Here is a 19040-nt window from a genome sequence, read left to right on the forward strand (position 1 = left end):
ACGTAGCCAACACAAATTAATAAATTGGCTATATTGCTTGACGTATTGGCAAGACTAGCATTTTCAGTTTTAAGAACCCCTCTACTAGTATTTTCCTACTAAAGATGTCAAAGGGGCTGAATGTGATACTATGGTTTAGACAGACACAAGTACAAATCCTTCTATATTCTAGCACATTAGTTTGTCAGTGCTAATGAAGATTGTCTGAGGACAACCGTGTAGACACTGTATTTGTCCAGGAAAAACGGTGGCAGTACATCAGAAGGAGCCCTATGGGGCCACAGAACGAAACAGCGAAAATCAGAAGTCATAGGAGGCACCTGAGAAGGCTGTCCCGGGCTCACGGAGCCCCGAGCTCGGTGTCGGGCCTGCCCACAGGAGCCGCAGCACCGGGACACAGCCAAGCACGCTCCCCAAGCCTGCAGCGTGATGCTCTACCGCCTTCTGGAGTTTAGAGGAAAACACTAATTTCTCTCAGTAAGACAGAGCGTGCCTAAAGCACAGAATGTCACAAAGCCTGGGGGTGCCTTTTGCCTACTTATCTTTGCGTTCCTCCCGTCCCGCTGCTGTTTAAAGTGTAAAAGACTACGGGTAACCGCAGCTAAAGCACACTGAAGTCCGCAGCCTCTCCCCAGCAGCAGAGCGGCACTGCCCCAGGAGACCTCCGCAAGGGGCCAGCACCGGGAGCGCCCGGGAGCGGCCTCCGGGAGCCAGGGAGAGCCGCGGCCCCGGAGCGGATCCCGCCGCCGCTTCCCGCCAGCACGAAGCGGGGCACGGCCGCCGCGGTGGGTGCCCATCAACGGCCTTCCCGCCGCGGAGGCTCTCGGGAGCTGTAGTCCCACTCCCCTGCATTCCCCGGCTACCTGCGAGGCGGTCCTGCGGTGCTCGAACTACAGCTCCCGGCATGCAGGGCGTCGGGGCGGTGCTCGCCTGTGGCGCTGGGAGGCTGTGCGATGGCGGCAGGTTTGTAATAGAAAGAGGAGGCTGTGGCAGTCGGAGCTGAGCGCGGTTGCGGTGGCGGCCTGAGGAGCGGCGCCGGGGCACCTACCTCGCTGTATGCGAGGGTCTGCGGATCGGAGCTGTCGTGCTGCGGGTGCCTCGGGGCCGGGGGTGCGCTTGGGGCGTGCTCTGTGAGGGCGGTGTCGGTGAGGGAAGGAGGGCGCTGGGCCCGACGCCTCGGCTCGGCTGAGCAGCGGGGCTGTGCTCCTCTCCGCGATGTCGACCTCTGGGGAAGCCCCTTTGTCCCTCCTCCCCTTCCCGGGAGGAATCGGCCTGATCCCTGCCGGCTGCTCCGGTTGGCACGAAGGTGGTGGTGCTGTGAATTTCACGGGGAGGTTTAGACTGGCAGGCGGTGTCCAGAGGGTCTCCGAAAAAGGGGACGGGTAAAACAGAACGTGAAACTCGCAGTCTTCAATTTGCCACTGCAGAAATCTGCACCTTGCTGGGAAACTTTCCTTTAGCGTCTCAAAACAGAAACCAGTCATTTCTATATGAAACATTTCTATAACGTTTCTCCCAGTCGCGGTTTCAAACTCGGGCTGGAAGCTTAAGTATTTTTACTCCGGGAAAGTTGAGAGCTGGCATGAACTGATCTCTTGGGAATGAGGAAGCTTTAAGAAGTCATTTACTGATTAGCAGGATTCTTGAACCTGGGCTGCTGTGGTTGTCTGCCCTTGGTGCCCTGGCCCCTTCTCTCCTCTGTATTCCCCCTGGCACACCACACGCACAGGCAGAGAATTATTTGCCCTGGGATTAGTTTGAGGAAGCACGCCTGAGGGGCCCAGCTCCTGCTGCCACACTGTCACCAGCAGCAGTTGTGTCTTTTTCTTCCTAAGTGAGGAAATCACTTTGGGTCTCCTTCCTACATGAATTCATTCACGTGTTATGGCACTTGCAGGATATGTTGCTGTATTTAAAGTTTCCTTTGGATGGATTTCAAAGAAGCTTTTTGGGAGAAGGAAGATAACACACAGCATAGTTATAGCATTTCCGTGAGAAACTAAGGAAGACATGAAAATGATAAGTGTTGCATTGAAATATGTGCAGTAAAGTGTTTCTATTTAGATGGACATATCTGAAACTTTGCATTAATATGAAGGTCATGTGGTGGAGATCTCTCAGCTCATCAAATAATTTCTTTTGTTGCAAGTGTTTAAAAGAAATGCACTCAAATAATATGATTACGAGTTGGATTATGTTGGTTTTCTGCACAGAAAGTGTTTGTTATTTGTTGTCCAAGTTGTTTCTATTGATTATAACTTATTTTTATAAATACACTAGGTTGGTTATAAGACAGTAACTTTCTTTAACTAGGAATCTGTTATTGTAGATTTCTGATTTTGTTTATCTGCTTAATTTCTAGGTGCTAGAAGTAGATAGATAACCATCCATACCAACTACCTGGAACTCTGAAAGTTATATTGTCTTAACCCTACAGAACGTAATATTATTGTGTTAATGCTGAGCAGCATAGAAATTGGAATACAATTTGCAAGATGCCAACTGTTGAAAATCTGAGCGGTGAGCAAAACTTCAGTGCACACTGGATGTTCAATAGTTCCCATGCTGGAGTCTTATTAGGTCCTAGTTTTACTGGTTTGAACTTCAAGAAGGAAAATTTGTTACCTGGACTTGGAAACACCACAGCTTTACCTGAAGAAGTGCAGCACCTTTCAGACAGCTGTTCTGTAAGTGATGACTCCCTGTGTGAAGAGTCTGGCAGCTCTCAGACACTCCAGCAATGTACCACTGGAACACCTTTTCCAGCAGCAGCTGGAAACCTAGAAAGCTCTAAACCAGACTTAGTCAGTGGTGAAGTGGATGGCCAGAAGAAATCCAGTCACAGTGATCCACTCTTACAAAAGCTTGAACAGGTAATAAATATACCTAGAATTCCTTGACGTACTTACAGTAAGATTTATTTTGTTCCTGCATATGATTTGTCATGCCTGTAAGTAAGCGAACCCCTGCAACGTGTAGGCCACAGCAAGCTTAAAGAGCAAATCCTAAGTTCTGGTTAGGCTCACATGAAAGTTTGTGTCCTCCTCATGATGTGCATTTACTGAGAGTGTAACTACTGTTTTTTCCAGGTGGCAAAAGTTCCAGTTTAAAGTGAAATCGTTCTCAAAATCATTTTACCTGGAAAGGTGCATACAATGTTTCTTCACTTGAGGCTGTGGAAATGGGGTGCTGGTCGTTACAGTGGTAGTGCTTGGCCACAGATATTCACAACACATTGGAGTTGAATGTTCTTGTATCTATAGCAACATCTTTTGTTAGTTCTCAAAGTAGGTGTGACATACCTGGTTCTGTTCAGATGAGGAGTTATGTATGTTAGTGTTGAATGTGTTAAAGTATCCAAGACATCAGGATAAAAAAAGGCCTGGAATTATAATTCTGTTATGTTACTGGTTTTTTTTCCTAATGCAAGTGTGTCAGTCGATTCACTGTAAGTGGCTGTGTGTTCACTTAAAGCTCTTGCCAATTACTGGATACAAGTTGTGTTAGCTGGAAGCCTTCAGCAGCACTTTAGATCTTGCTGTTAGGGACAAGGAAGTCCTTGTCCACTCTGCCAGCAGCTATGTGTGTGTCTCCAGAGTAGAATTCCATTAATTACCAGGTGCTATAAAAGTTTTCTTCTGTATTTTATGTGATAGGAGAATACTTACCCACTTTTAAAATATTATCAGTAGTATCAATCAGTGGCTAAATAAATATTAGCTGATTTATTGGTATCTTAAGAGGAATTATTAAGCATCCTTAGAAAGTTATTGACAGTCTATAACAAAATAATTTTATGGTACAGTCTAAATAAACCTAGCCTCTAATTATTTATTTATTTGTTTGAAAAGCTGAAGGAATTGCAACAGCAGAAACAAGAACAGTTAAAGAAACAACAGATGGAACAGCTTCAAAGGTTAATGGAAGAGCAGCAGAAGCTACTTAGCATGGTATCTGGCCAGCCAGCAGCTCTTGGTAAGCTGAAAAAGAAAGCACATGATGTACTTGGTATAAACTGAAAAATTTAAGCTCATTTTCCAGTTAAAATCTGAACGTGTCTTCTGTGTTCTTAATTTTAAGATTACTTGATTAGTCAAAGATAAATACTGCATTGCTTCAGTGCGTGAAAGTTGAGTGCTACTGAAGAAGGAATATTGTCCTATTTTTATAAAATGCCAGCTGTAATTGTAACTTGATCAATATGTGCTGTGATGGGAGCCCTTGCTTCAAAGTATAAAACAATTACTTTCCTTTCTTATTAGCCACTTCTCACAGTACTTTTGATTGCTTTAAGCTTTCAGTGTAGCCAAGTGAAGTGGTCCCTCCTTGTTCGTGCTCACACATACCACATTCAGGTGATGAACTGAACTAGAATAGAGAGCTGATCTGTATTTAAAAACAAGGACTTGTAACCTGTATCATTTTTCCAGTCTTGTTTGCTGGGCGCAAGGAGAGGGGACAGCTCTTGGCTGGGAAAAGCTTTTAGAGCTGAGGGAGGGTACTCTCTGCTCTTGGCTGTGTCAGTCCAACCTGACTTAAATGATTGCCTTTCTTTCACTATGCCTACGTGAGAAGATTAAATTAGAGCTTATTTTAGGAGAAGAAAATTAAGATTGCCTTGTCACTTATTCTTGGTCAGTGACATAAGGTTGGAGGCTGTGTGATCAATGCTGCCCTTCAGTGCCATTTCTTTACTCCTGTGGAGCAGGAGTGATACAAATAGAATGACACAGCCATTTTGTTCCTTCTCGTTTCAAGGTTATACTGTAATGGCTGAAAGTCAAAAGCTAAGACCTGGACATTCTACAGGCTTAGCACCTTCCCCTCAGTTGCCATCGTCTGGATATCAGAATATCTTTGAAGACAGAGCTAATGCTCTGGTTGTTTCTTCCCATACACAAGACAACGACTCTTTACAAAAGCTGAACAGAGAATGCACCTCATCTTTGAAGAATAATCTTTCAGAAGTGTCTGCCTGTGAAAAGCAAGGTCTGTGTGTGCCTCTGAAAAGGCCAAATTGTTTGAAAAACAAGGAAGACAAATATATTACTGCTTAGTCATTTACAGAAAGATAACTTGCTATGTGGTGCTATTTTTCCCCCCTTGTCACTGAGAACAACTTTCTGCTACTTATTTTGAATGTTTTATGATTTTTGTTGGTTTACTTGGTATATTGGTTTGTTCACTGACAGCTTACAGACTTCAGAATATTCCTGTTGTTGTCCATTAGAGTTTGGTTAAAAACAGCATGTCAGAAATCAAATTCTTCTCAATTTATGCATGTATTTCTGGGAAACAGCTTGATAAGGGGGCTCATCAGTACAGCAGACATCAAAATTTGTTCAGTTATGTTTTTAAGCCATACATTAACAGTAGCAAAGCAGATGAACAATCAGAACAGATTATTTAAGGTCTGTGGAATTTTTTTTAATGCTTAATTGCTTGTTCCTTTAAAAAGAAAGTGCAAATTCAAATAAGAATTAATTTGGGGAAATCTTAGGACTGTTTTATGTAGGAATTCAGATCATATGGCCATGAAGCTCCCTTCTGGTCTTCACCTGACCTGAATGCTGTTTAAAGTATGTGCTGAAAACTGACTTGTTGTTGAGATGAAAAAAAAAAACCCAATCTGTTGCTTTCACAGGAAAAAACATGTGGTGTCCAGAAAAAAAGATGGAATTATTAATGGAGAGTGAAGGTAATCACATTGATCCTTTAGTTGTGGGAAGCGCAGATGTGTCTGAAAATTCCAGTGGAGGTGAACATTTATTGACTAATACAGAGGAAAGGTAATTCAGACTATGACTGTGCAGTTTTTATCAAGTTACATAAGTTTGGTTGACTTCTGAGTCCTGATTGAAAGAGTCTGATACTCTGAATTTGTGCAATTTCTTCACAAAGGATTTGATTTCTCTAGGTACTGTGGAGACCTGTGGTAAGAGAGGCTCTTGCTTTGTATTGCTTGTGCTATGAAAGATGAAATGTTGTGTGTAGGATGAAGAGGTGTGTGTGCATCCTGGGGTAATGACAGCTTTAGAAGCACCTTTCAGTATAGCTGGGTATATAAGCAGTTATGATTGCTGTTCCCAGTTTGATTTATTACAGTGTCCTATCCACTTACATGCTGAAAGTAGTAATGAGAGGGAGGAGGGCAAGGCTGTGACTTTTTAGTTTATTATGAGGAGTTAGGATTGTTTGAAATGTTCAAGGCCAGAATGGATGGGGCTCTGAGCAGCCTGGTCTAGTGGAAGGTGTTCTTGCCCACTGCAGGGGGGTGGGGAGGTTGGAACGAGATGATGTTTAAAGTCCTTTCCAACCCAAACCATTCTGTGATTATGTGATTCTATGAAATGTGGCTGCGTCTTCTCTGGATTTGGTCTTGCCCACCCCCAGCCTGCTTCCTGGTGGGGACAGCAGCATGAAAAATCAAAGAAAGCCTTGTTGCTGTACAAGCAGGGTTCAGTAATAGCTAAATATTTATTATGTTATCAATGCTGTTGTAGTCGCAAAGCTGAAATAGCTATGAAAAAGCTCATTCTATGCCAGCTAGACCCAGCACTCCTATGAAGGAGGAGGAGTATCAAAGGGGGAGACAGGGAATGTAATCTCAGTAGTATTCCTGAGTGGAAAGGTGATACTGTAGGAATTGGCAGTGTGAGTGGAAACTCACACTCACTCACTCACATAAACTATGAGTGGAAGTTTGGTGATCTGTCTGAAAGAAAGGGTCATTAAGAAAAGCAGTGAAAGAAAAAACCTGCATACAGTGTCTTTTAGTATGTTAATTATTGCAGGGATTGGATAAACATGTAGTGTTAAAATTAATTTCTCAGATTAAATTAATGCCTAAAGCACCTCAGAATTTGTCATCTTTTATGCAGTTACACCTTAGGTCTTTGAATACCACTGATGTTAAACATAGTTATTTTATACAGAATTATAAGAGTTGTTTTTGTAATTTCTCTAGACCTATTAAAGCTGCAATACATGAGAAGAAACAAACTTTTGAAGAATTCTTGGAAGAGCAGATACAACTAGAAGAACAGCGTCTGGAGCAAAAACAGAAGTTACAGGTTATTTATTATTACTTTAAAAACCTTCATTCTTCTTTATATATTGTGCAAATATGTGATAGGTGCTTTAAAAGTGTACAAGGAAGATGCTAGCAGGGAAAGATACCACTGAATGCAACATTCACATTCGTAAAAATTATAAGCCCCTAATACTCCACTTGCTTAGGTCTTCAGAAATCCAGTAGAAAGGTACCATGTAAATTTCTACTGGTATGTGGGATTTATTTGAAGAAATCTTCAAACTGTGTGAGGAGCTTTTTAACATTTTATCGTTTGCTTTTCTTTACTCATTTTCAGGAGACAAATGGATCAGCTGTCCAAAAACCAGTGGTGAAGAGACCCTTCCTGAAAAGAGGAGAAGGTTTAACAAGATTCACTAATGCCAAGTCTAAAATGACAAAACTTGGAGAAAACACCTCAAAACTTCAAGAAAGGGTTTCAGATGATAGAAATGTTATTAAAGCGCACAGATCACAAATACAGAAGAAAACTGTGCCTCTTGGCAAAGAACTGGTTTCTGAAAATCCTTTTGCACCATGTAAAAAATACAACCATCCCAATAAAGTAAAACATTGTCCTATTCTGAAGACAGTGGTACTCAGGAATCACAATGGAGAAAATATCTTGCCATTAGAAACAAGAATGCAATCAGGAAAAAATCATGATGGACAGATAAGAGATTCATACCCATCAGAAATTAATAACAAAATAGAGAATAAAGAGAACAGAGGAGAATTCACTAACACTGGCAAAATCAAAACCAAAGTACCTGGTGCAGAAAAGTCTCAGTTATCTCAAGAACTGACTAGTGCCTTTTATAATTCTAAATGTCCCAAAGGTCACCCTGTAAAAGATTCAGAACTGTCTTTTGAACTTTCATTTCAGAATAAACTAGAGAAGTGGGAAAAAGAAAAAGAAAAAGAGAACCTAGAATTAGATGAATTTTTGTTTCTCGAACAAGCTGCAGATGAAATATCTTTCTCAAGTAATTCCTCATTTGTGCAAAGGATCTTGGAACGAGACCAGCAAACTTTAAAAGGCCGTAGGATGTCTTCTACTCCTATCAAGGCAAAGCAGCAGCAAGTCAAAGCGCTGGCAGTCGAACTTACAAATGGGAGAAGTCAAAGGGCAGACTGTGTGGCACCCGAAAACATAAATGATAGCCCAGTTATGCATACAGCCTCAAATTCAGGAACAGATTTTAGAATGAAGGATCCATTGAGTAAAACAGATGGTGTAATATTCTCAGCTTCTTCCATGAAAGCAGCTCCTGCTTTAAAAAATAACCACTGGATTGTCAATGAAGATAAGAGTGAGGGCAATGGTGATATTACTACAGATTCTGAGAGTGAATTTGGAGCTACATTGAAGCATGACAACAAAGATGCTGAGACAGCCCTTGCGAACCACAGAGAAAGTGATCTAGAATTTTTTGATTGTGGAAGTTCTGTTACAGACATCAGTAAAGAGAGCAAAAATGGAGATGCTGACCTTGGCTTGTCAGACAAAGATTGCAGTGTACTGTCAAAGCAAAAGATTAGAAAAGTTACAGATGATCACAGAAGCATGTTGTGTATAAACAGGAATGAGTTTGAGTTTGATGATGAAAGAACATGGAGTGATCTTGATGAAAACAGCATTGATTTACCTGAAAAATACACTAAAACACCTTTGCAGATGGACTTTTCCTTTAAGAATGATACAATTGTCCCAGATAAAGCAATAAAGAGAAAAGTTGCCTCAAAGAAAGGAGATGAAATGTCCAAAGAGTCTGCAGTGAACAGTGATTCAGATGGACCTCCTGTATCAAACCTGATGATGAAACTGTTTCCTTCACTGAAGCCAAAGCAGAAGGCAGGCTGCCATCCAGAGCGTGAAACCAAATCAAATGTGGAACCGAAGCTGGGAGGTGAGAGAACAGCAAGGTAGAACACTGGTAGGAAGTGGTGACGAAGGCGTATTGACAAGTCTTCCCTACTGGTGCTTAAGCTCCAAGCTGAAATTACACCAAAAGGTTTAAGTACAGACTTCTACTTCAAGCAATGGCCCTAATCTTCCCCTGCATCTCTGGTTGCATGTCTTAGGCCAGATCTAAAAATTACAGAGCTTGCAGAATGAAATCTGATTGGCAAAAACTTCTATTTAAAAATCTATTTATTTAATTGGTGGGGTTTTTTTTTTTCCTTCCCTCTGGAGGTTTCAGCTCATTGAAGTAACTTGATCTGAAGCTGCTTGATCACTGTTTTTGAATGAAGGAAAATATCAAGGGCAAGCTGAAAATGAAGTGGTACCTTCCTTTCCACCACAGTGAATTTACACCACAGTAGGGTAATACTATTCACTGCTAGGTTAATTTTTTCCTCTTATGAAATATAAGTGAGTGGCAGATTTGTCTGAGAGTAGTATAGTATTCACAGAGTTCACGTGGAATATAGAAAATGTGGATTCATTTTTCTGCTTTGCCCAAGTTTGATTTCATCTATATGGTTACAGTCTGTGCAGGACTGCCTCTAAAACCCCCTGTTGCAGCTGTTGCATTTCTGCTATCATTAAAAATGGAGTTGTTCAGTGACAGCATGATGGCACAGCCTAGTATTTAAATATTTTGTCTGGTTGTGATCTTGGTTTCAGAATCTGCTCCACTGAATGTTTAGGATTTTGTTTAGGTTTTTATGGTAAGCCAGTTGATGCAATCTTTTTGGATTTCGGTAAAGCCTTTGATTTCATTTCTCTCAGTGCCCTTCTGGACAAAATGTCCAGCATTCAGCTGGACAAACACATCATGTGATGAGTGAGCAACTGGCTTACAGGTCAGGCACAAAGTGTTACAGGGAATGGGATGACATCAGGCTGGTGACCTGTCACTGCTGGGGTTCCATTCTCTGTCCTGTGCTCTTCAACATCTTCATAAATGACTTGGACACAGAACTGGAAGGAATACTAAGCAAAGTTTGCCAACCATGCTAAATTGGGAGGAGCTGTTGACTCCCTTGAAGGCAGGAAGGCCATGCAGAGAGACCTGGACAAATTGGAGGGCTGGGCTATCACCAACCAGATGAAGTTCAAGAAGGGAAGGTGCTGGATTCTGCACCTGGGATGGGGCAGCCCTGGATGTACTGGGGGATGAGATGCAGGAGAGCAGCACTGCACAAAGGGACCTGGGGGTCCTGGTTGGCAGAAGGTTGAACATGAGGCAGCAGTGCCCTGGCAGCCAGGAGGGCCAACCCTGTCCTGGGGGGCATCAGGCACAGCATCACAGCCGGGCAAGGGAGGGGATTGTCCTGCTCTGCTCTGGGCTGGGGCGGCCTCACCTCAGTGCTGGGGGCAGTTCTGGGTGCCACAGTATAAAAAAAGACATTCAACTATTGGAGAGTGACCAAAGGAGGGCAGCAAAGATGATGAAGGGGCTGGAGGGGAAACCATACGAGGAGTGGCTGAGGGCACTTAGTCTGTTCAGCCTGGAGAAGAAGAGACTGAGAAGAGACCTCATTGCAGTCTGCAGCTTCCTTATGAGGGGAAGAGGAGGGGCAGGCACTGATCTCTTTTCTGTGGTGACCAGTGACAGACCTGAGGGTGAAACACAGGCCTCACTTGATATCAGCACCTTAGCATAAATATGAATTAAGAAAAACTTAAGTGTGACTGCTGCATCTGGCTGAAACCACTTTTGCGAGCAGGGAACTACCTGTGGTGGGCTAAAGTGGCAAGAAGGGAGAGATGTTGGCTGTCACAAAAGGCTAGAAAAATGTAAACTTGAAGGATTTGTTTTCATAGATAGAAAATGAGGGGTTGGGGTTTTTTTTACAGCATTTCAGAATATTTAAGGGTGAGAAAGGAAACCACTTACACAGCAACATCAGTATTTTGTCTATTCTGTTGCATACTCAGACTCTGAGACCCTGGAGATTATTAAGTAATGACTGAACAGCAAACTGGGATGGGAAAAAAGCCTGCAAAAACCCCTCCCTATTATCAAACTCTGCAGTAGATTCCCCATCAGGGATGGGTGTGAACAGACTTTGTAGTGACTAAAACTTGAAAAAATTTACAACCATAAACTTTCCTGTTTGATATACCCATCATACATGTACCTGGCACATATAAATGGTATGTACCTAGACATGTGCCATATGCACTCATTCCACTCTTATACCTTCATTTTATTTCTCTGGTTTGACATGAAGCCCTTCATGTTCCACTTCCAAATACAGCTTTAGTTCTACCAAGATGAAAGATACATTCACTACTTAAAAGTAGTGCAAAAGCAATGGATCTACTCCATATTTGAAGTATTTGAGTAAATAGTGCAGAGTGTTTTAAAACATAACTTCTGTGTTATTTGGTCAGTAGAAGTTTTTTACAAAATTACTGATGCCTCTAAAATAGTATTTTCTTGTTTTTTATTTATTTTTAACAAATTTTAAGCTGGTGTGTGATAATGGTTTACTTCAGTTTAATGAATGCCATTTAGATAATGTGCATGTGGCTGTGCTTTGACAGGAAACACTGTTCCATCCCAGCTACTAAGAGAGAGACTTGCCGAGTTGGAAAATGAAATTGAGAGATTCCGAGCTGAAAACACAACTCTGACTAAACTCCGTGAAGAAAGAGAGCACGCCCTGGCAAGTATCAGGTAATTTTTAATTGAAACATTTTGGTGCATTTGCTTCCATAGTGTGTTGCAGACTCTCCTAATTTCCAGTTACCAAGGTAAACAATTAATGTGCTCCAAAAACAGTGGGGATAGGTCTAGACACAAGTTGTTGCCCTATGTGTATATTAAACTGTAATTATTCCACACAATTTATAATATTAAGAACCTCTGCTCAGTTACTATGATGTCCCTAAAGGCTGTATTTCAGAGAATGTATACTTTTGTTCTAAAGGTTAACACAATCCAAAATTTGCCGTGCAGAACTGGTCTTAATGCTTTTGCTTTGGATTTGGTATTTATGTGTACACACTGAGAATCTTTTAATTTGTACTGAGGCATTTATAAGTGGCATATAGAACAGAATAATTACCTCTGATGACATAAATGGGCACATCTGTTCCTACCACAGCCACCTTTGTTTTGTTTGGGAACAGCATTGTGTCTTTAGGTAATGTTTAATTTTTGACCTCCTATTAGCAGATTCTTTGGTGCTTTTGGGGGATGATGTTCTAATGTTTTGAAGAATGGAGTAAGATTTTAGCCAAAGCTTTTCTGAAGTCGGATAATGTTTATGAGTAGAAGATGTAAAAATATATACTGTTGGACTTCAAACACCCACTGTGTGACAGTTCTTACTCCTTAAATAAGTAATACCGTTTCTATGTAAGTCTTCCTGGGGGCAATAGTTGCTGAATTGCAACCTGTGACCACAAAATACTGAGTCTTCACTTTCTTTTGTAAAATCCAGATATGAAGGAGATTTGGGCTAAAAACAACAACTTTGTTTCATAATTATAGGAAAGAAATTGCAGACTTTGAACAGAAGAAAGTCCAAGAACTGGCTGAAATAGAAGAATATAAAAAAAAGGAAATAAAAAAACTGCAGAAGGAGCGTAAAGTTTTTGAAAAATACACCACAGAAGCTAGAGCACTTCCAGATAAAAAAGAACGGGATGAAATTCAGGTATAAGAATATATTATTATTCTAGTCCAGGAATATGCAAGTTCACTTAAAGGCAGTCAAGAACTAAATTCTAACTTAGTTAAAAAATTACAAGTGCTTTCAAGATGGGAGCTGCTCACAGATGTGGGTTAGTAGTGAACTTGGCAGTGTTGGATTAACAGTTGGACTCCATGATCTTGAAGTTTTTTTTTCCAATCTAAATTATTCTAATTGAGGAAGGGAACTACAGTTTTCACAATGTTGTTTGACAGTTTTAAGGCAAAAACTCCTCATGAGCAAATCTTTTTGTCACATTTACATACTAAAAACTGCTGGTGACTGATAGAATGATCTTCAACTTTGAAACAAAATGACTGAAGTTAAAATATTAAGTTGTAAGTTTTTATTCATGGTTGTGGATCAGAACACAAATGAGAACTCCACAAGGGTTTTATTCTGTCTATAACTCTTGTACAGTCTATGCAGTAATCTACAATTTTCAAAGTTACATTATATTATCACTTATAGGTCTTTAGGTATCAGCAGTGTAAGGAACAAGATCTGTTTGTTCCTTCGTTGTTAGGACGTATATAGTACATGATACATATAAACAAGCCATATTAAACACCACACAGGGATTTCCCTCTTCCTTCCCTACAAATTTCCCTTACTTCAAAAAACTGAATTGACATTTGCTAAACTAGGCAGATTTACATGTGTTTTGTGTGATTTGTGTCCTCCATGTTTTCCTGTGCCAAGATTTTTGAAGGGCCCTCCAAGAGTAGTATTAATGATTTTGTGTTTCTATCTCATGTGTATTTGTAGTGGCCAATCTAGGAAGTGTAAAGGATGGCAAGAAAGCAAGAAAAACAATTCCTGTGATTGGACTAGAGCTTATAAATTTGATAGTCTAAAATAAATAGGAAAGAAAACTCTTCCTTTCCTTTCACCCCTGCACTATTAAGCTGATTTGACTTTTTTGCCACTTGTGCCCTTTTTGTTTGTGTTTGTATTTCTGTTGTAAACTAAAATATATTTTACTATATTATAAATGAGAACTCTTTATAAACATGCATTTTTCTAAGGCTTTAAAACAGCAGATTGCAGAGTTACAGGAAGATCTAAAACGAAAAGAGGCGAAATGGTCAACCACCCATCGACGCCTGAAAGATCAAATAGAAGCTTTAGTAAACGAGAATTTTGAGCTAAAAGAAGAAATCAAAATTATGGAGAAGTTTCGTCTAGAAGCCTGGAAGAAAGTAGAAGCTGCTGGAAGCAAGAAGAAAATAGAAAATTCTGGGATGAGTCTAAATAGAGCAGAATCTGTAAGTTATTAATCTTAGTGCTTTAAATGCATTTGTGTGAATACTGGTGAGTTTTCTGTTACAGACTTGGACTCTAATAGCTACAACTTAGCTGTTTACTTTTAATTTACTGATTTGGGGACTACACTAGTGGTGACAGACAGATTTTTGTTCATGTCATATTCTCTGCAAGTGCCAATGCACACAATGTGCAGCATCCCTTTTGTTGAGGAACGAATCTTAGAAATTAAAAAGGATGAAAGTATGAAAGAAAAACAATTGATGGAATCTAACCTGTGAACCTCTGCCCCTTTGGGATGAACCAGGCAAACCAAGCAGTTCATGATTGTCTAAAGCAGTTATGTTAGGTTTTGAAACTATAACTATTACTCAGGATCTGCATGCATCAAATTAACATTCTGGAGTTGATAGTAAGGCATCTGATGGAGGAAGAGCTCTGAAGTGCAGCTTGGGCTACTTCACGCAAGCCCGTCTGCTGATCAAGTCTCAAAACTGTATAGTTTGTGAAGAAAGTTTCCAGTGAATTTCATGTCATATAAGTTTTGTTGAGTCTGTATGAACAGTTAGGATTTCATGTCACATAAACCACAAATACTTCCTTTCTTTTAGTGTCTACCAAATAGAGGCCCAAGAAGTCGAACTGCATCTCCGCTTCTTCTAGTACAGAAATGCAGCAAGATAAATGGCAAAAGTTATTCACAGGCAAAAGGTAAAAATACTTGTATATGCAGAGAATTCTGTTAAGTCTTTAAAATGAATGTGAAGTTTAGCTTTGTGGAGTACATCACCACGTCAAAAGGAGATAGAGCAGGAGCTGCCACAGGCTTGAGCATGTGGATAAATACCTCATAGGGTGGGATTCTGGAGAGATCTGTGATGCGACCAGTTTTGGAGTGAAAAATGCTTCTGGTCATACTTGATGGTCTGGAGCACTGCAGAAGCTGCTTTCTGTCATCAAAAATTACATTCATTACTGACATTGGTGTTCTCCAAGCTGCAGCTGTTAGTTCGATCAGTCACAGAAGGGTTTGGGTTGGAAAGGACCTCAAAGATCATACAGTTCCAACCCCTTGCCATGGGCAGGGACACTTTCCATTGGACCAGGGTGTTCAGAGCCCCATCCAGCCTGGCCTTGGACTGTTCCATGAATGGAGCATCCTCAGCTTCTCTGGGCAACCTGTTTCAGTCCCTCATCACCCTGACAGTGAAGGATTTCTTCCTAATGTCTAGCCAAGTGTGTTAATAGCATCAGAACTGCTGTGTCTCTTCAGAACCTTCTGTTACCTGGATCTGTGATCGTATGAGCAATGCTGTGGCAGGTGTTCCTTGTTCACAGTTAGGAGCAAAGGCTGTCTGCCTTCCTAGGGGATGATCACCTATGGAAAGTAACTGCAGGGCACTTTCTTGACACCTCTGACAGCTCATCTGACCATCATGTTATCTGTTAGAGGAGTATGTTCCAGAATTGAAGGTAGTTTTATTTTGGTTATTTGATAGGAGAGACATGGAAAAAATATGCTGATCAGTTCCTGTTAAAAGCTGATATTCTTCCTTTGTTCATTATAATGCATAACTAATAAAGTTGTCTAAATTTCTAGGAGAGGCAAATCCTTTGTAAATGTACAGAGATAAAATAGGAGAGGAAGTGCATTACATGTCCATTGTAATAATTCTTCAGTTCTAGCTTCCTGCTGACACGCAAAGCAATGGCAGTGATTGATTCTATTCTGGGCATGTGCCTATTCTTTTAATAAATATCCCACTTTCAGTTTCTACTGCAGTAGAATGTGGGTGTCCTGTACAGCTTGAATTCCTATATAATTGTAACTCTTAAATCATACTTTAATTTCTCAGTCCAGTTTAACTGTTACATGTGTCTCAGTAGGAACATTTTCGAGAACACCTGCATCAGGACCTGCTAATGACAGAAACAACCCTGAGGCACTGACAGCACTAGAAGCTTCTGCTCAGACTTCTATGGTAGTAAATCCTGTGTCTTGATTTGATTTTCAAATCAGGGGGAAAAAAAGCCTAAAATATAATAGCGAATGAGTGTCTGGAGGGTGACTGATGAGACTGTTGATTCTTCTATTTATGTTCTTGAACTTTTATTGTCATAACAGAAAATGGCTGTGTACCAGTCAATGAGGAGTGTTTTACCTTTGCCTAGTAGTTGTGTTATTCTTTAGCTCAGGAAAATAAAAAGTAATAATTGCCTGCTCTTTTGAATTTTGCAAAATGTTTTACCTTTTGGGAGGACTGAAGAAAGACGGATGTTCATATGCTCCACGTAGGGCAACTGTGCAAGGATCTTTTAAATAGTTTAATTAATTCTTACATTAATTGCTGTAGGTTATACTTAGGCATTAGAGAACTTGATTGTTTCGTACCATGACATGGATTTTTGAAGTAAATTGAGCACCATTTAACAGCACATCACTGAATTCCACTTCAGTCCACTGACCACAGATAAACAATGATTGCTCAGTCTCCATCTCTTATAGCACTTGAATTATACTTGGAGTTGCTCAAACCCCAGATTGTGTTTATGCCTCCCCGTACTCATCTTCCTTCTGTGATGCTCCTTGCTTCCTAAAATACGTATCAGCCTAGGAAAAAAAGTATATAAAGACAAAGCTTGATTTGAGTTTTTGCTTGTCATCTCAGGATACCTCTCCTAATGAAGCTTATGCGTCACTACCATCTGCTCCTGCATTTACAGGCAGTGAAGAGATACAGAGAGAAACTGCTTATCCTGATGGAAAGGTAAAATGAGAGCTTGGCACTTGGAAATTCTGGAAGACGGCTGTTGAGGAAGATGAGAATGTGCGTGTGAGGGCTCAATGCTGACCTTGCTTGTGTTTTCATTAGGTTGAGAAAGTTCTGAAAAATGGCTGTCACCTTATATTTTTCCCAAATGGAACACAGAAAAAAGTGGGCTCTGATGGGCAGACTGTAACTATAACCTTCTTCAATGGGGATGTGAAGCAGATTATGCCTGATCAAACAGTGGTAGGTATCCGATACCTGCATTTTCCAAAAATACTTACCTGCATGTGTACATTCATTTAAAATTTCTCATTAGTTACACTAAATCTCAACTGTTGTCTGCAGATTTATTACTATGCTGATGCTAAGACTACTCACACTACATACTCTGATGGCTTAGAGGTCTTGCAGTTTTCAAATGGACAAATAGGTAAAGAAATTATCCAACCCAACTTCTGGAATTATTGCCCATATATAGATATGTATTTATGTAATACGTGTATTATCTCAAAATACATTTCAGAGAAGCATTATCCTGATGGCAAGAAGGAAATAACCTTCCCTGATCAAACAATTAAGAATTTATTTACAGATGGCCAAGAAGAAAGTATCTTTCCTGATGGCACCATTGTTCGTGTGCAGCGGTGAGCTTTTCCTTCTTGGGTCCTCTGGCCTGGGCAGGGGATGGGAACACCTGGGGCTCAGGGACAGAGGCACACTCTGGTGCCAGGTGTGTTTCTACAGCTCCTGAAGGTTTACATTTCAATGGACTGTACTGTGAACACATATTTACTGCTCAAGGTTTGGGTTGGTTTTGTTGTTTTTTTTGGGGTTTTTTTGATACATGGAAGAGGCATAAAGACAGTGTATTGTCTCATACCCCAACACCTAAGAGACTTCTCTATTTGTACATAATTCTAGAAAAAATATCTAGGAACCTGGCTGCTGTGGGGAGCAGGTGTGACTGACAGCAGATAACTGATAGTGCTCAAAAGACCAAGTTTTAAACTTCCCTTGTACTCTAGTGATGGATTTGAGACAGATAAAGTGCAGTGGAGGTTCTCAAGTATAAACAAGTATCAGTTTTGCAGAAACAGGTTTTTGTGTATGAATCACTAAGATATTTAACAGATTTTTCCAAATACTATTAAAATCTTCCTTCATTTAGGCTTACATATCCGATGCTTGTTCTGAGAATGATCTTATACCAATGCGTAATCCTTGGGGTTCTTTTCCCCTTTAATGCAGAGATGGAAGCAAAACTATAGAGTTCAATAATGGCCAGCGAGAACTCCACACATCACAGTTTAAGAGACGGGAGTATCCAGATGGGACTGTCAAGACTGTGTACATGAATGGACAGCAGGAAACCAAGTATGTCTCTGGGAGAGTCAGAGTAAAGGACAAGGATGGTAATATTATCATGGACACTAAGCTGTAGACCATGTCAAAACTGTTGAAGTGTTACCACATCAGCAGAAATAATGTACATTTCTGTAAACAAGTGAAAATGCTTAAAGCTTGTTGTGTATATATTATTTATAGTTTTCTCTAAATAAATTTATTTTTCATTGGGTGCTACTACATCAGAGCTTTTCCTAGTTCTTTTTTCCATTTCATTTAAGAAACAGTCCATTGATTCAGTGTTCAGCCATGTGGTGTTAAAAGGATGCTTTTTAAATCAGCTGTCTGTGAACACTAACAGCTGTAGACCACACCTTATTTTAGACATCAGTTTACTTACTGCTTGACTTTAAAGACCAAAGGAATGGCAGTCTTGGGCTTTTCTCTCTCCTTCATCATCTTCTTTTCTTCATCTCAGACTTAGGAGGCAACAGCATTAGCAGTCTCTGCAGTGTCTGTTCTATAAACTGCTGTTCGGTACTCAAAGGCCTAGCACAGGTGAGACTGGGGAACAGGTTTATTCTCCAAGCTACTCAGAAACACCAGAAAACTACCAAAAGTCATCTCATCCAGTTTTCTCACCTAACAGGTATTTTTAAGCCCTTTGGGTCAAACTGCTTGATCAGCTGCTGTTACATAGTTCAGGGCTAAGTCGCTTTCAAGATGGGTGACAATGGGGTTTTGGTCTTTTTTAAATGAAAACATTTCGAAAATGAGTACATGCCTGAGCTCTGGGGTATTTGCCACTGCACTTAGGCCATGTCTGCTTAGTACCAGAATATGTACCTGCAAGTGTGGCAGGATCCTTCCACTGCTTGTCCCATTGTGCCTGGGCGCCGAGGTCAGCTTTGGACCCTTGCTTTCATGGGAGC

General features: G+C 40.7%; 1 protein-coding gene across 7 annotated transcripts; it reads left to right on the plus strand.

Annotated features, from left to right (window-relative positions):
- The first annotated feature begins 919 nt into the window (after positions 1–919).
- Positions 920–18319, plus strand: CPAP (centrosome assembly and centriole elongation protein). Of its 7 annotated transcripts, none has more exons than XM_088051333.1 (17): positions 920–963; positions 2363–2873; positions 3852–3975; positions 4759–4989; positions 5645–5789; positions 6968–7073; positions 7371–8982; positions 11574–11706; positions 12526–12691; positions 13756–13995; positions 14605–14704; positions 15878–15975; positions 16663–16761; positions 16867–17007; positions 17110–17194; positions 17288–17408; positions 18013–18319. In XM_088051333.1, exons 2-17 carry the CDS (start codon positions 2496–2498, stop codon positions 18203–18205), a joined length of 3972 nt encoding a protein of 1323 aa, XP_087907459.1. In that variant the 5' UTR covers positions 920–963; positions 2363–2495; the 3' UTR covers positions 18206–18319. The 7 variants fall into 7 exon arrangements, with proteins under 7 accessions (XP_087907459.1, XP_087907460.1, XP_087907456.1 ...); XM_088051334.1 differs by having other exon boundaries at positions 17933–18180; XM_088051330.1 differs by having other exon boundaries at positions 17110–17408.
- The last annotated feature ends 721 nt before the right edge of the window (positions 18320–19040 follow it).

The sequence above is a fragment of the Pseudopodoces humilis genome, chromosome 2 (genome assembly GCF_049639895.1).
Source record: "Pseudopodoces humilis isolate 2021_Gansu_Grassland_sample_001 chromosome 2, ASM4963989v1, whole genome shotgun sequence".
Taxonomy (NCBI): Eukaryota; Metazoa; Chordata; class Aves; order Passeriformes; family Paridae; genus Pseudopodoces; species Pseudopodoces humilis.

Excerpts from the sequence above, each read along its gene's own strand:
- CPAP (XM_088051330.1), top strand. The coding sequence starts at position 2,496 with ATGCCAACTGTTGAAAATCTGAGCGGTGAGCAAAACTTCAGTGCACAC. Across the intron at positions 2,874-3,851 it reads TCTTACAAAAGCTTGAACAG|CTGAAGGAATTGCAACAGCA; the intron begins GTAATAAATATA and ends TTGTTTGAAAAG. Across the intron at positions 5,790-6,967 it reads TTGACTAATACAGAGGAAAG|ACCTATTAAAGCTGCAATAC; the intron begins GTAATTCAGACT and ends TAATTTCTCTAG.